This window comes from Pantherophis guttatus, chromosome 1 (genome assembly GCF_059756535.1).
Source record: "Pantherophis guttatus breed Tessera chromosome 1, ASM5975653v1, whole genome shotgun sequence".
In the NCBI taxonomy this organism is placed as follows: Eukaryota; Metazoa; Chordata; class Lepidosauria; order Squamata; family Colubridae; genus Pantherophis; species Pantherophis guttatus.
This window is the reverse complement of record NC_142063.1, coordinates 154,064,150-154,082,327: the sequence shown is the minus strand read 5'-3', so window position 1 is coordinate 154,082,327 and position 18,178 is coordinate 154,064,150. Positions and strand designations below refer to the sequence as shown.

General features: G+C 35.1%; 1 protein-coding gene across 4 annotated transcripts in view; it reads right to left on the bottom strand.

Moving 5' to 3' along the window:
- The window catches only part of MAP3K20 (mitogen-activated protein kinase kinase kinase 20), a 108,302-nt gene that overhangs the window by 62,378 nt on the left and 27,746 nt on the right, over positions 1 to 18,178 (bottom strand). For all 4 annotated transcript variants that reach the window (XM_034427530.2, XM_034427548.3, XM_034427539.3 and 1 more), the window contains exons 3-7: positions 10,340 to 10,427; positions 7,295 to 7,396; positions 5,538 to 5,603; positions 3,981 to 4,009; positions 3,743 to 3,880 (exon numbers count right to left, since the gene is read on the bottom strand). In XM_034427530.2, coding sequence (XP_034283421.1) covers positions 3,743 to 3,880; positions 3,981 to 4,009; positions 5,538 to 5,603; positions 7,295 to 7,396; positions 10,340 to 10,427 — 423 coding nt within the window. The remainder of the gene's footprint in view (positions 1 to 3,742; positions 3,881 to 3,980; positions 4,010 to 5,537; positions 5,604 to 7,294; positions 7,397 to 10,339; positions 10,428 to 18,178) is intronic.

The following is an 18,178-nucleotide window of genomic DNA, read 5'->3' as shown; positions in this document are numbered from 1 at the left end:
AAATACTAGAAAATGTTTCTGGAACATACTCTGACTTCTACTTTAAACTAGAGACCTTGGGTTTGTTCTTTCTAAAGTGAAGTCTAAAATTTAAAGAATAGTTATTATAGCAAACAGATTTGTAAGCAACAAAATAGCTTCCATCTTTCAAATATTTCAGTATTAATACCAACTTTCTAGAAATATTTTATACTTAATTACATTTCATACTTAGTCAAATAACAGACATATAAATTTACTTTACAGTACAGTATGATCTCAGCTAATTTATTTGGATGATATTCCACCATTATATCAAACAATAATATAACTGGTTATGTCAGAGAGCAATAATCTCTTTTTTCCAGGCAAGCAGTCATATTTACAAAAGTAACTGCCTCTCTTGACTTCCAAGGGAGACATATTTCTGTTGATCTGTGTTGGAAAATACATTATTTAGCTAAAGTAAATATTTATATTTTCTATTTAATATTGACTGATATCCTATTGATATTTTCTAATAAAGTAACCATCTGGCTAAGAATTCCAGAGATCAATATTTTCCATTAAGTATTTAAAATTCTTAACTTGTGGTTTACATTTGGGTTTAGTTGGGCCAACTACCTTTTTAAAAAGGTAATTAATAACTTATTGCCAGTTGTTGCTCATTTATATGAGGGAAACAACCCTTGATGTTGAGGCAGGTTTTCAATCGCAGGAGGTACCACAGCATCTTAGGGATTAAATAGACCTGATTAAATCATAAAACTATAAAACTTTATTACTTAAGACAACATTATGCTGAGGACGTAACAATGGAGACAGGGACTACTGTATCCTGTTTTAAAGAATTGTTGTGTGAAGTAAATTCTTCTCTGTTGTGATTATCTGGCTAGGCTCAGGAAAGACCTTTCTCTTCATCATCTTAGCTTTATTCTTTTTCTTCTGTCACACACATACAAAAATGTCCAGATTGACTAAGTCTGTTTACATATAACTATTATTTATTTATTAGGTTTAGATATATATATATCCCACCTTGATTTTATACAGCTAACTCACGGCTACCTATTTTGCTGTTATGGGATGGAGGGAGCAGTTTTACAATTACATAAATAATATGGGAATGCAATTGCAGTAGGACGATTAAACCATTTCTGAAAGGGACAGCTATGACAGATCGAATAAAGAAAACTACACGTATCTAGTTACGAACTTGCTTCAAATTCAGCCACAGTAAAGTCATTTTTTTAAAAAATCTCTATATGGTTCACAAGAATATGTTTCTCAGAATTTTTGGCCAGCATAGCTGGAATGTCCCAAACCTTACTGTCACTCGCAATCACAGCTGCTAACTATAATTCATTAAGAAATACAGACATTTTGCACAACTAAATAACAAACCTAACAAACTTGGGTTTAAAAGAAGTGCACCACATTAAAGAAGTTTTCATCATACCCAAGGTAACATATGTACATTATTACTCAGTGTCATGATACATTTTCAGTTGACTTGTTATTTCCAAACTTGAAGCCTGCTGTATTAAACATATGCTGTACACATTGTGTTTATTTATTTAAATTTATTGGAACAGATATATGTGTTGGTGGAAATTTTACTGGGCTTACTTTCAACTGCATAACCCTCAGATCAATAAAAAACCATGCTACCTTCCTCCTACTATAAAGTTCCATGTCTAGGACAATAAAACAGTAAATTAGATTATATTAAACATTATTTTGGGAGGCAACAGATATTTATAATTAGATAGATTATAAATCTTAAATCTGAATTCAGTTTTGGGTCATTTTTGTATAACAGAAGATTCTGACTAAAAGCATGTTTACTTTTTAAAACTTGATTTATTTCAGGAGCCTGTGGCTTACTTCCAAATAAAGGGATATGGAACCTGAGACACTCTATTCCAGCTTCATGAAATAATTTGTAAAGGTCAGAAAATTATAGATGCGTATCATAATCGCCTTTCCTCATGTTCTTGTGACTTCTTCACAAAAGACAAGTTCAACTTGACCAAGAAAACGGACTTTTAGGTAGACAGCAAACTGAAGTGGAAAAATGCTTCATGGTACATTGTAAGCAATGTAATAGTTTAATGAATACAATCCATTCTGGCGGAGAAAATAATAAATAAAAGAAACGCTATGGATTCTGCCAACAGAACAATATTTCCCAACATCTTAGTGGTTTACATGTGAAAAGGATTCTGCTCTTTGTTATCACAATTTCAGCTGTGTTTCAAATGATGAAAAGCAGATGTCTGTGCAGCACAAAAGCCATTTGTTAGTGATCTAGATTGTGTTACTCGACCATTCAAAACTTTTATTTACGGATGAGATTGTTTTAAATCAAAAAGTGCCACATTTTTCATGGACTCATTATCTCTGGAGCACATTGTTAGTCTGCTTGATTAGAAGTTGAAAGCCTACAGGAAAAAAAATCTTGATAGGAATCAACAGTGAGGAGAATCAATACTAATGCTCTTAAGTTTACTTGAACAGATTTCAAGAGTAGAATTTAAAATGTGCAGAAGTAAAAACACACGTCTGACAGGGCTTTCTCCTCCTAAATTCCCTCCGAATCTACCCTCCCCTTCTAAAAATTGTGCTTTAGAAGAAACAGATTTTGAGATTGCACAAAGGACTGGGAATTTACTCATTTCTGTCCCATTGGGAGTAGCAAGGGAACAACTTAATTAGATTATTATTTATTTATAAACATTTAACTCTGAGCCAAACTGCAATTATTTCCAAATTTTATTCTCTCCCTAAATGTTTCAAGCTCTTTTCGCTATTTAAGATGCAGAACACCAAGCCGGGTGTGTGTGGGGGGTGTGGTATTACAGGCTTTGAAACTGTGTATATGTGCCTGAAACATATAACTGTTACTCAACTCCTTTATTTTAACCCTGGTGCATCCAAACTGCGATATATATGGCCCTGGACAGCTATAATGCCACCCCCAAGATTGTAAGCTTTTAACATTACTTATACATAGATATACATTATATGTTTTACATATGGACCAAGACAATTCCTCTTCACTCAATGCAATCCAGGCAAGTGTAAAGGTTGGACATGCCTGCTTTAACCAGTGATCACTATTTTATCCATAAACCAATTTCTGAACTGCTTCCTTTTATTGGAGTTCATTTTTTCCAAAAACACTTGAGCTGGATTCAAGCTGCAATTCTTGATATACTTGTCTGGCAGTTAACCACATCAAACTTCCTTTAGTTTTCTTCTGAGTGGATATTTACAGGTTTGACTGACTGTAAATAGGCAATAATTACCATAGTTCTCCTTGAAATCAAAAAAACTCAAGTTCTTCTTAACTGCTTTTAACACTGATTTTTAATTAATGAATTAACTAATTAATATAAATTTCATGAGCAAGCGTAAAAATGTTTTTAAAGAAACAAGGTATGACTTCTGTGGCAAAGGTGTGAATCTTGGAAGTAGCATATAATCAGATGTTCTCCAGACATTTGCTGACTATAAGCTTGTTGACATGGATATGGTCACAGCTTTTCTGTGCTAAAAATTGTACCACAAAATTAGAGAACAATGATACCCCAAAAAATGTGGGTGGGAGATATATAAAACCCCACAAGTACCTCAGAAATAGAACTTGGTTTTTGTGATTTAACATGTGTATGGATCATGAACATGAATTATATCCAGTTGTCTAAAGATAGATTTATATAACGCATTCAGAAGCGTGGACAGAAATATGTTTACTCACCACACCATATGAATATGTATCACATGTTTCTGATACTGGGAGACTCTGTATTACTTCTGGAGCCATCCAGGGAAAAGTACCAACCAGAGACATGTGTGTTGTATGGGAATGAAATCTTGAAGCCCCAAAATCACAAATCTAGGAAAAAAATATAGAGGATTTAAAAAAAAAAAAAAAAAAACAGCATGCCCAATTCAGCACAACAAATATTTTTATAAAAAGACTGAAATATTCCTACCTTCAATACTCCATCACCAGCTATAACAACTGAAATTTTTTTAAAAAAGAGAAAAGTATATTAATACTATGAAGAAACCATAGGCATTTCTTTAGAAAAAATCACTCCATATATTGTAGGTATATATGTACTGGCAAGACCACTTAAACTCTCTGGCTGACATGAATCAAAAACCAATGGCTTTATTATTGACTTGATTCTTTCTATGCAGGATCATGGCAGATAAATCACCAATAATGTCAAGTTAATGAGTTACAGCAAAGGAGCTGAAAAATGTATTATTAGCAATTACTGGGAAATAATTTAAAACTAAAGTCAAATTTTATAATGCAGTCACATATATCTTTAAAATATGCAACAAAGAATATCAGAGACAATTGTAAAATTTCCCAATCTTCTGAAACCAAAGGAATGAAAAAAAAAAAACCAATGGAAGTTCACTTATCAGTTAGAATGGAGGCATATAAATGTAATAAATAATATGAAAATAAAGGGTTGGGGAAAAACTGAAATTTATGCAATAGTTATTTTTAGCACATTTAGCCAGTATAAAGATGATATGATATGGTGTGTGTGTGTATGTATGTGTATATATACATACACATATGCATACATACATGCATACATGCATATATGATATGCTGATATGATATGATTTCCTGATTTCTCAATAGAAGTATATTTGGTGTATACTAACAAAAATATTATTTCTCCAGGCAATAATTTTGAATTTCATTAAATATTGCTTTAACATATTTAAATGTTTCCTGAAAATGGAACTAAAAAGTGCCAATGGCTAAGAAACAGTGCATCCTACTTAGAATTAGCTGGCAGGTCACACATGACCCTGAAAAGAGAAGAAACATTCCAAATTGTATTCTAGATTCTATCTACCACCACCATATCAAACAGACACTGAAATTCTTTCACTACTTAAGTTATTTTTTGATTCTGTACACTTCTAAATTTGGGCCAATTTCACTATTAAACATTTTAGATGTTTAATACTATTAAGCATTTTAGATGTTTAATACTATTAAGCATTTTAGATGTTTAATAGTGAAACTACTTTAAAAAGTAAAACTAATAGAAAATATTTCAAAATTCTTTTTTATTTTTCTAATAGAGAAAGGGAAATGAAGAAAGATATCATTTTTACCAGAGCTTTCTAATCCCATCTCTAATTGCAAGGTTATAAGAGGAATAGCTGAACTTAATTAGAAGTAATCAAGCAATTGGAATATCATTCTGCACACAAAACCTCAAATGAGTAGGAGATTTTAAATGAAAAAAAGTGAATGCCAACTCATATTCAACTCTCAATCAGCAATATTCAACGCATACTCATTTGATACATCAGCTACTGTAATGCCATGTACCCTGGCCTTGATATTTTAGGCAGGATACGTTCTTTAAAATCCTGTGCAGCACTTTTATAATTCCATATTAAACCTATCAAAGTGGCTTGTGCACTGAATTCTGCTCTTTTCAGTACCAACCCTAAAACGTTATATTTGCAGGAAAAATAAACAAAATTGTAAATTTATGCTGAATTACCATTCCGGGACTTTAGATCTCTATGGATTACTTTGACTGGAGCCTCCATATGCAAATAATGCATTCCTAAAAGTAGGAAAATAAAAAAAAAATTATAAAATTATTTTGCTACATTGGGACTAGCAAACATTAATTGACATCTGTGGGTATAAGTATAGGCTTATTCAATACTGTTTTGTCAATGACCAGGCTGCTGAAGTGCTCAAGTGTGATTCTCACTGCATATATCACCAGGTTGACTTCCCACTGTGTGGTGCAGTTTCTATATCTGAATGTACATTATTAGTAATGTTAAGCTTCCTAGGCATATCATGGTGTGTGTGTGTGTGAGAGGGGGGGCGGGCGGGGAAGAGAGAGAATGGAGTTTTCAATGAGCTGGTGGCCAGCATACATCCTCATACAATGACTATTGTGCCTGAACCATCAGATGAGTGGCAAATAAATTTGATAAACAAATAGATAAATAAATAAATACATATTCCTCTATACTGAGAACAATCTGCCCTTGAGAAATATTTTTCTGCCCTCTAGAATGAGTACCCCAAGAGATATGATTGTCTCCCCCTCTGGTGGCATTCTGGAGGATCTTAAGGATCTGGCCAGTCTCCCAGGCTTTAACTAGGGCAATTGGAACCACTTTTAAGGTGCATGCATGTTGCTGTTGGCTGCAATTATCATCTTGTTCAGATTTTAATTGGAATTATATATTGTTATTTTTCTTTATTCTGTTCCCCACCCATAGCTGAACTGAGTTGGGCAGTGTCCAGGTCAAGTAAATCACCATCCTCCTTACCATCATCATCTATACACCACAAAGTGTAACTAACTTATAATGTAAACTCAATACAAACTATAAAATTTTGATCATTGAAAAGTATTTATTTTTTGTCTGTATGAAAAAACCCCCACAGAGGTGTTAAATAACACAGGCAAAACTTGACATAGGAAAAATTGATCATTTTTTTGAAATTGGGAGAAAGATTGTTAAAGTTATATATCTGGAATTAAAACCTAATGACTAATCTGAATCTAAATATAGAATACTTTAAATGAATCGTTATTTGTATTTCATATGTTTTGACTGGAAGTATGATCAAGTTTCTTGATATACAAAATATGTATGTTGTTCATCAGTATAAGTATTTCTTGTGTCTGTAGTGGGATCAAAACATTCACTTGCTTTCTACATATAAGGCATTTCTTAAGATACATATACATAACTGAAATACTCCACTAACACCAAAAGCTTCTAAAAATCGAATCCTTTGGACTCACGAGTTCAAGTGTTGTTTTAAGTTTCCACAAACTCATAAAAAATAAATAAAGTCTACTTGAAATGCATTCTTATCGGTATGGATACAAATTATTCTCACTCATCCAGGTTATGGTTGTCCCAAATGTGCTTTCTTTCAAAAGGCAACTGGACTTTCTTGCTTTGCTTGAAGACGTTTCGCTTCTCATCCAAGAAGCTTCTTCGTGTTTACTGAACTGAAGCGAAACGTCTTCCAGCAAAACAAGAAATTCCAGTTGCCTTTTGAAAGAAAGCATCTTTGGAAAGCTCATGATAACTATTTAGTAAGTCAAATTGGTTTTGGAAGATTTTGTAGGACAGATAATTAAGGAATTATCTTTAGGCACTATGAGTAATTCGGATTAATAATTAAGAATAGATATCGACTGAATAGGAAATGGAACTAACACAGAGTTCTCATCCTTTATGAATTATTGCCCTTGCTCTGTCAGTGAATCTCACTTACCTTTAGCAATGTCCATTGCCCAGGTCATTATATGATCCATATCCATTTCTTCACTTCTGTTGCTATTAATATAGTCATACAATGACCCAGCAGAAGCATATTCTGTTACAAAAGAGCAAAAATACACTTAATTTGGCACATAAATGGATGCACAATAATTAACCATCTTTGATTTTAAAAATTAGCAAATTTGATATTACCTACAATATCAAGTTGCAATGACAATTAGTCTGAACAATGTATCATCCAAATACATTAACTTTAAGAAGGTACGATACAATTGATGAATGAAAGTTTGTGAGGATTGTTTTGGGTTTGTGAGTCAATATTGACTCTTGGTGTGTCACTTTCATTAGTCATCTTGTAGAAGGGATTTGCTACTGACAACTTCTGGATTGTTGTTGATTTCTTTCCAGTCTAACCTTAGAGAAAGTGACAGACTCAAAGTCATCCAGTTGGCTTCAGTGTCTAAAGGAAGTCTAGGAACCTGGGTCTATCCACTTCTAGTCCAGTACCTTAACTATTACACCATACTGGTTCTCAAATATTAGGCAAATTATTTTAATAAAGAGATAATGAATATGAGAATAAAAAATACAAAAAATTAATAAGGTTTTTTTTATTCTGATGGGATTGATATGAAGAATTTTAAAATAATATATTTAAATAAACACATAAATGAAATAACATTTAAATATATATTAAATAAACATATCGATACATATATCTCATTAAACAGCAAAAGAACTAGCCAGCAAAAATTAAGAGACTGCATAATCTCTCCCTAACATTATGAAATGGATATAAAGATGACTACAGATATTTCTCATGGATTACAAAATGCAAATAATCAGTCTTCACATTCTGGGTCAGATTGTGTGTACCATGAAAATAATACCAATCCCATTAAATGTAAAGAAATTCATAAAGAAATTTGATGAAACTAATCTAAATCATAATTATGCAGCCTATGGTTTTGCTCTGCATGTTATTAAAAGAAGGGTGGCATGAATCATTAATCATACACATAGACACTATTCTTGATAACTCTGGGAACAACAACCAGAAATTACATCATCCTCATCATCCTCATTTGCATGCATGTACCAGTTTGGTCTAGTCTAGTGGTTAAGGCACCGGGCTAGAAAAGGGGAGACTGTGAGTTCAAGCATGAAAGCCAGCTGGGTGACTTTGGGCCAGGCTCTCTCTCAGCCCAACCCACCTCTCAGGGTTGCTGTTGTGTGGAAAACAGGAAGAGGAAGGAGTTATTTATAAAAGCAATAAAGGTGGGGTACAAATAAAAAAATAAAAAAAAATCTTTTTTTCCATAGGAGCAACAAACCTAAAAGTGTAGCACGGGGGCGGGGAGCTTTTAGTAGAACAAAATGATATTAGCAAAAATATCTTGCATTAACCTATATATTAGTTAAATCTATTACAACTAAAATGTATTGAAATGAACAAAACTTTTCAGTGTGACAAAAGGATGGCACGAAGCACATCCCTGAACATTAACCCATATCAACTACCGTTAATTTCATTTCATTTTATGAAAGTGTACTTTCATTTACACTTTATCCAAAACTCACCCATTTGGCCCGGGGGTGGGACGGGGGACCTTAGCTAGAAGAAATTTGCATCTGCTTTAAATTTACTGACCTTAGCAAATCCTCCAGGTTATCAAATAAGAGGGAGTCCTTGGAAATACTATGTTTCTTCAAGATAGACAGACAGTCTTCAAGTCAATCTTGACTCTTGGCAACTGCCTTAGCAAAATTTTCAAAGTGGTTTACCATAACTTTTTCCTCAGGTCTAAGAGAGGCAAGATCCCACAGCTAACTTCATGCCAAAGGCAGGACTAGAACTCCCCCTCTCCTGGTTTCTAGCCTGGTGCCTTAGCCACTACACCAAACCAGCTACCCAGCTCACTTAGAAATAGAAATTCTATTCTAGCATTTAGAATACAACAATAAGCACATTTAAATATGTGAAATATATTCATATTAATATCTCAACACACAGAAAGACACATGATCTGAAACAGAATCTTATATAGAATATACAGTATATGTTGCATTGTGTCCAAGCAATACCGATCACTGGTATTTTCTAATCAGAGAAGACTAGAAGAATCAGGAATGGGAGGATGCATGCCAGAAGAAGAAAAAGAAGACTTAAAGATTTTTGCCTCCCACCAGCATTTCTACTTAATCAAAAACAGAGTTTCTAGCTGCTTCATAAAGGCTAAAGTATATGGAGTAAATAAACTCCATATACTCCATATATACTCCATATGGAGTAAATAAAAAGGCTAAAGTATATGGAGTATATAAAGTAAAGTCCCAATGGACAGCTTAGTTTTTTAGTGGTTCCCACAGTGAGAAAGGTGGGCCTTTCCTGTCAGGCTCAGGTCAATTTGTAAGTCTAGTCTGTTGACAGAAGAAGTAAGATTGAAATATGTTTTCAGTTCATATAGCTCACTTGGCCATATTTCTAATAGGCCTAGATTTTTGTAACATTGGCTCAAGATTTTTATAGAGACATACCCACCCACCCCCTGCATAAGAGGCAGGGTTATAGCAGATCCATTTTGGCTCTGTAAGTGTGCCTCACTGCCAATTGAAGACTAACCTGTAGGATTTGCCCCCAAATTGTCTTTCTGTCGGTAGAATATAATGGCAAAATTTCTGTTTCTTATATCACTCTTATTTTCTTCCATCTTGACAGAAGACTACATAGGCATAACGTACATATTGTTCTCTATCCATTTGCAAAAATGCCTGTATCGTTTAACCAAAGGAAATACCAACTCCTACAACGTGCCAGTTTTGGTTTCACAGAAAACACTCCAGGCCTTACAATTAAATAATATTTGCAGGAGTAAAGCAATTCTTTTTTTCAAATTATATTAACATATCTTTCAACTTGAAAAGAAAGGAAGGTTATTTTTTAAAAAAACATAAGTATACAGCCATCTACTGAAAAAATCCAGTGCTTCAGAAACATCACCCACATATCATAAAAGCAGGAAGATCTGTAGTTTACCTGTAACTATGCCATAGTTTGGGGGTTCAATAACAGCACCATAAAACTGAATGATATTTCTGTGGCTCAACACGCTGAGTATTTCTGCCTGTTCAAAATGCAACAAAAACACCAGATGTGAATACAAAACGACATAATTCTATAATTAACACAAAACCTCTGAATCATTATCTGTATCAATAGTTGTGCTCAAGGTAGCTAGCAAGAACAGAAATTCGGAAATCACCATTAAACCTACAGATTATACAGACTAACATTTGTCTAATTAAAGCAATTAAAGCATCTTTAAAAACAAATATACGAAAAAAGAGCTGATGGCTTAAAAACAAATGTTAAGACAGAGAAACAAATAACATCTAACAATTCATCAAAACTCACCTTGACAGACAAACCGGTTTAGAGCTTCCTTATCAAAACCCTGCTAAAATAAACATGTTTATATTTGCTGACACAATGATAACTATTATTATTATTTGGAAAGTACACAACATTCCTTGGCACTTTGGAAAAGCAGCTACTAAAAATTGTTTCCAGTAGTGGTGGGATCACTACTGAAAGAGCAATTCGTGAAGAACTCAAAGTTTGGGAAGATTTATATGGGAGAATGAGATTTTTTTTATATATATAGCCTAGTTTAAAATCCTATACAGGTTTAAAGAAACACACTACATTAAGTAGTTTAAAATGAAGGACATGTGCTCTCTGGAACTTTTCCTGTGGCATCCTGGATTAACTGAAGTTTCTGAACATACTTCCAAGACTGTCCAACTATAAACTATTAATCAAAAGTTAGAATAGAGACCAGGGTGATAAATGTCCTGAACTAGATTCACATCTATCTTTAACCACAGAAACCTGGGTTCCTCCTAAGGCATCACCATATATAGTAAAGATAAAGGCCAGCGGTGAAATGCATTTACCTTTGCTACCGGTTCGGGAATGTGAGCGCGCGCCTCTTCTGCACATGCACAGAGGGTCAAAAACGGGACATAATGATGTCCTGGTGGGTGGGCGGAGCCTCCCGCCACCGGCACTACCAATTCACGTGACCCAGATAGATCCGGCCGGATTTCACCACTGGTTTCCCCTGTCCAGCCGTGTCCGACTCTAGGGCACAGTGCTCATCTCTGTTTCTTGGTCAAGGGAGCCAGCGTTGTTCGAAGACATTTTCCATTGTCATGTGGCCAGCATGATTATAGGCTAAAGGTGCATGGAATGCTGTTACCTTCCCACCAAAGTGGTACCTGTTAATCTACTTGCATTTGCAATCTTTTGACCTGGTAGGTGGGCAGAAACGGGAGCAGGAACGGGAGCTCACCCTGTCATGAGATGCTCAGGTCTCAAACCCAGACTGTCAGCTTTCCAGCTGACAAACTCAGCATCTTTTACCGCCAAGCAGCAATCTAATAATAGCAGAAGGGAATTCCCATATAAGCCACAAATTTCCTAGAGGAATGCTAGGATATAAATCTAAAAAATAATTAGGTAATAAATAATGAAGACATGTAGATATAGGATTAGATACAATATTTTCAAATGTGCTCCTGGCTACCAATAAAATGTTGACAAGACAGCCAATTGAGAGACATGGAGGCTTGCTCACAAAACAGCTTTTATGCTGAAGTACGTTGAGGCAAAGAAATCACATAGATAAAAGTAATGATAAACGCAATGCTTCTAGCTTGTGATAATACTTTTTTTTTTAGTTGTCACAACCACTGAAAATGAAGCTACAGCACACGGCAAGTTCACCAATCCATACTATTTGCTTCCTTTTGTACCTGAAGACAATCAAGATACAAGGTAGAAGCCTCTGCTTATCAGAGATTGTCTTCAATCTTTCAAAGGTATCTGTAAGAAGAGTCACCTTTGACAAAGGATAGGAATGTCACAAATTAGTGGCTTTCTAATTTAGCAGTTCTAGAAAATTGCGCCCAAAATTTAGAAATTGTTAACATTAGAACTATCAGAGGTACAGGCTCCATTTTATCAATTAAACATCAGAGGTGAGGTTGGCCCCAACCCTGCTGATTTTCTGGAATCCCCTCAAATCTTGATTTTGTCATCAAGATCTACAGATCCCATGGATGCGTAGTGCCCATTAAATGACTGGTATAATTTTGATTGCATTCTTCTGTCTTTTGTAATTATGGTTGAAGGAACAAAGGGAAAGAATGGATTCCGCATTCCTCCCAGAACAGTTAACGGAAAAGCCTGGAACAGTTAACGGAAAGGCCTGGAATAAGAAAATAAGGTTTATCATAGTTTAAGGTTCCTAAGATTTCTCCACTTTTCTTCCAGTGGAAGTCCTCACATGTCTTTTTAAAAAGGAAAAACAACAACCAGAAATCTCATTTACAGAACAGTTGTCACTCTAACCTTGTCCTATTTTCCATGATTATATTGACAGATAACTCTCTTACCCTTATGTTAATCATAAATATAACTTCCATCACTGGCTACAATCAAACAAGGATAGGACAGGGTATTTTACATAACTATTTTTGCTGCCTCATGTTTTGCTCTATCTTTCTGGTTCTCTAACACATAGAAATAGTTATCTTTTGTTGCTCATTATCACTGTCAATAAAGCTGGAGGAATCCATTGTAGACGGAATGGCTTTAGTGTGAAGTAAAGCCTGAGGACAGGAGGAGAAAAGGAAGAGTGATATGATTAGGGAGTTTTACAGCAAATTACTAATTCTAGAATGTTTTGGAGAAAACTTTGTTTGTTAAATTGTTAGAAATATTTAGCTAGGGGTCCAAAGGTCTCTGTGCCTGTTGCAAGTATAGTAATTTTCAAGTAGGTTCCAAAAGAGAAAATTGAACAAGTCAGGAACTGAGTATATTGGAATGTCTAGTTTTTATTTATGTATTTATTTTGAAGAAATTGATTCATTGAGAAAAACGTTTGTCACTACTTCAAAATCTTATCTTGATGCAAATCCCTTTTTTTCTATCAAACACAGCAGGTTATGAATGACATAAGATCCATCCAAAGGCAAAAGAACAGTTTGTTCTAACCCCATTTCAAGAACATGCAAAGAAAAGATTTAATTTAAATCTCAAATCCGTAGCTGAATAAAAATTTCACTGGGACCAACTACCAAATAAAAGCTTCACTGGTTGGCCCCAATAAAGATATGACCAGTTATGGATTTTTCTTAAAGATCAACATGCTGACAATTTATGTTTAATATTTGCTTATCTATTTGTCACAACACAGAGTGCATTTTCTTCAGGTTGAGATTAATTCTCAAGATCATATCTAGAAAATACATTCCATTTGCTATCAAATCAACTAATTCACACCATATTTAAAAAATCAGCTAAATTTCCCAGCATGAGGTACTCTTTCATGAGACAAAATTACAGGGTTAGATGTGCTTAACTACTGTAGCATTCTGCGCTGCAGAACATCACTAAATGATTACTAATATTTATCGTTATTTCATGAGAGTTCATTAGTGTTATCATGGCAAGAATATTTACTATGTCTTATTATAGGAATAACAAAAAGTCACATTAATCAAGTGCTCCATTACCAAAGTAATAAACCAATCTCCCACAAGAGGAGCTGTGTAAGAACATTACTCAGACAAGCACAAATGCACTGTAGCAACCCAGAACATTAAAAAAGGCAACAGACTGCCTACACAACATTTTCCAACAAAATGGATACCCTCTCAACTTCATCAAAAAGTGCCTGACCATTCAATGCACTACAGCACAGCCAACACAAACTATGAAAACGATAGTGCTACCATGCATCAAAAACATCGTAAAAACAACCAACAGACTATCACAACCACATGATATCACTGTAGCATGCAAACCAACTAAAATCCTCCAAAACATCCTAAGTAAATCAAAACACCTAATAGCCTAAGAAGAAAAAACCAGTAGTCATCTACAACATACAGTGTAAGGACTGTTATGTATTGAGTACATATACAGTTGTGTTAAGCCCTGCTAAAGTCAAACTAACCTTTAGATGACTCTAACTGTTAACTTCAACTGTTTTGGAGGGAAACTTAGAACATTCATATTTGGACAGGCTTTTTCAAGTATTATGATTGGTTGAGGCACTGTGGGCCCAGAGTATAAAATTACAGGAATCTGCTTGTTGTTGCTCAGTTCCAGTTGAGTCAATAAATGCTGTTGTGTCTAAGCTGTCTGTTCTTGCCTACCGCATGCCACAACATAAGGACTGTAATAGCTACTATGTAGGACCATCAAGCAGAATACTAGCAGAGCACATCCATGAACACAGTAAGAAGGCACATCTTAATCTCACAGCATGTGGACAGACTTAACCATAGTTAAACTGGGCAACTGTGAGCATCCTAGATCAAGCTAAATCCAAAAACATTAGGGAATTCCTGAAAATCTGGCACTCCGACACATCAGCTACCAATAGACATGTAGAGATTCCTTCTTTAAAAATTAAGAAGGAAACAAAAAACAAAACAAAAAACCCAGAACACATCCTCTTCAGTAGCCTATATCCAAAGAAGCAGGGCTTAATAGCAGACAAACAACCAAGGGAAAAACAATATTCTAATCAAACAACTACCAAGGAGACACATAATCAAACTGACAAACAATCAATCAGAAAACAATGTCCTTCAAGGATTAGCTAGGAGAAAACCACACTACACTAACACTAGCAGGACAAGCTATTGTATACAGTATAAACAAAGAGCAAACCGCACACCCACCAGCACTGAAGATCTTACCTAATCGGGTAATGGAGCATCGGCAAGCAAACAATTAAGCTCAGAGAACACCAAGGACTCCTCAGTATTATAGGAATAGCAATATTGTTTAGAAATGACTGCTGGAAAATAAAAAAAAATCACCCAAGTGTTCTACAGTATTTTAAAGTTCTATTGAAGTAAAATCCAGGGAAAGTTGTCACACAACAGCTGTTCTCCTGCAATGTTTTACAAAAAGCACTTCTTCCTTTAATTTTTATCGCATAATACAGATCAACAGGCACACGCTAACAAAGGAACATGTAATTCTTATACAGTAATTGTTAGTTTATGTCCAATAGTCACATCCTAGCACTCAGCATCCACCCCCTTCTTGTATCTAAAAAGATGTTTCCTTCAAGTCATGCTTCAGGATGGCTTAATGGACAAATCCATGTTGTTTTCTGACAACACTTAATGAAAGGGCTTGCTCATTCCTTCTTCCATGATGTTTTCATGTTCCCAGACTAAACTACAGCCCTGGAATTTTCAGATGATCTCCCACTCAAGTATCAAACAGGCCCATCCCATGTTAGTTCAGAGGTGGTCAATCAGATCGGCTATCTGCTGAAGCAAAGTGGTTTTGCAAAATGATTTTGCAGACACGACCACGGAACTTCTTTGGCAGTAATTTGAAAGTAATTTGTCAATGTTTAAGGATTTTTGTTTTTTGTTTTAAATCCCAATCTAATCTGCAACCGTGGAATCTATTACTTTGTTCTTAAAAAAAAATACATAAACCACTAATACATTCTGTTTGGGGGTGGGGGTGGGGGTTAAGTATATACAGATTTTCCCCATATTGTATAGCCAGGGTACACAGTGGGATCTTGCATGTGTATGAAATGTATTATCCAGAAGGATTACCAAAAGGGAATTAAGATGTTGAAAAATCAATGTTTGATTCAGTTTACTACAGCTTTTGCATGATCTGTGGAAAGCAGACGGTGCAATGATTTAGATCCATTCTACATATTTTGGTCTGAGATTATATTTCTGGTAGAGGCTCAAAGATCCTGTGGTATGTGGGTTTTTGCTGTAGTTTTGATCAGAATCGTCTGTATTAGTAAAATACTATTGACAATCATTTGAACTTATTTCAGATTTTCTTCCATAAAGGCTACCTTATCGGTAAAACTTTTACCAATAGCATGAACTGTTGGTGCACATATAATTTATCTTAATTCTGTGAGTGTAGCTTCCTCTCATTCTTTGACACAATGCAATGTATTCATGACTTTAGGTCCTTAGTACATGGTCGCGTGCAAAATATTTGCAGGTTTCATTAGCAAGGGATAGAACAATTCATTACAACATTTTTATAACTGATATTTTTATTTCATTGAAATACTTGTAGCAATATAATAATGGGAAAATATAATTACTAAATACATATTTAGTGTAATGCAATATTAACAATCACCTTTGAATTAAAGGTATAAATAATTCATGTAAAATATGAGAAAACGCAAATATGTCTTGAAGTTTGTATCACAGACAAAGAAACTCAGAAGTCTTTTTTTTTTTTTGTCAAACAGCAACTATCAAGAAACATGGCTGCAAATCAGGTGAGGAGTTACCTGTCAAATATTTTACAATAATTATTTTTGACAATCCATGCATAAAGGGTCAATCAATCATTCCTGACAATTATAAAATCTCACTAGCAAGGAATTTTAAGAAGTACTGTTGGCTCAAGTAGTGGAGGTTTAAATTGTCTAAACTGCTCAAAATCAAGATCTGTTTGTAGTTACATACTACGGTTTATGATCACAGGGCTTGTTGGAGATAATACTATCAGATCTGTGAGACTAATGTAACCTTACAATAAAGTAGAATTAGCTCATCTGGTTGCATTTCCTATCCGGTCTACCTCATAAGGCTGGCATGAATCATGGAAGTCTCAAATTAGTTCTCCCCTCCCCTTTACAGCCAAAAACTAGGGAAGATCTCTGCTGAGCCTCTTGCCCTACCCACATTTCTGCTGTGGGCTAAGCTGCCTTTTATCTGACTGTTCCTCTGATTGTGTCCCATTGCCCTTTCTCCTGTGGTCATTCTCACACACCATTATATGCACACCCGTTACTTCTAAAACGTACAGATGTCAAATCCAGCGACAACAAGCATCAGGAAGAGAAGATGAGAGAAGGGGTAGAAGTGTTTTCCCTACTTTCCCTTCAGCACAGAATTCAACTGAATATATATTTATTAATTTATCTTAAGTCAATCCAAGTAAATTGTCATATTTTACAAATAGTTATATAGAGCCATAATACATTCTGTTCTATACCCTGCACACAGTATGTTCAGATATATCAACACCATTGTGAAAAGCCCTTCGGTCCTGGGATAGGTGGTTCGGGCCCAGGCCCATGAGCGCCTCCCTGAAGAACTGCCAGCTGGCAGCCTTCAGTGATGTTCTGCCGAGAAGTGGCCTTCAGAGGACTCAGGCTGGATTGCCCTTCACGTTGGTAATCACCAGGCTCAACCAGAGAACTGGGAGCCCACGTTGAAGTTGGTTGGTGTTGTTAGAATTAAAGCAGTCAGGAATGCTTAGCTCAGAAAAACATGTCTGTCAAAGTCAGACTGAGTCTAAAAGCTGGGAAGCAAGAGGGAGGGTTGGAGCTTAACAGTTTGCAGACTCAATCCTATCAGATAACAGACAGAGTTAACCCATTCCTGGCTGCTGGTCCAACTTTTATGGAGAATGGTCATATTTTACAGATAGCTATATAGAGTCATAACACATTATGTTCTATACCCTGCATGTGTTCAGATATATCAACACCATTGTGTGTATCTTTAGACTGAAGTGAAAAAATAAATTGCAACATGAGGAATACAACAGAATATCACATATGTTCAAATTCTATTTCCATACAGCTGCATAAGTTCTCTATGATGTCATTGTGCAGAAATGTCAAACTTGAAGAATGAAATCCTTTACATGATCATTGGGAATTCCCATTGAATCCAATGAGCTTTATACTCAGGTAAATGGAAAGAGGATTGCAGAATAAATAAGATTCCTACAGTCTCATATCAGTATTGTTTTAAGAAGAAAAAATATTTTTACTGACCA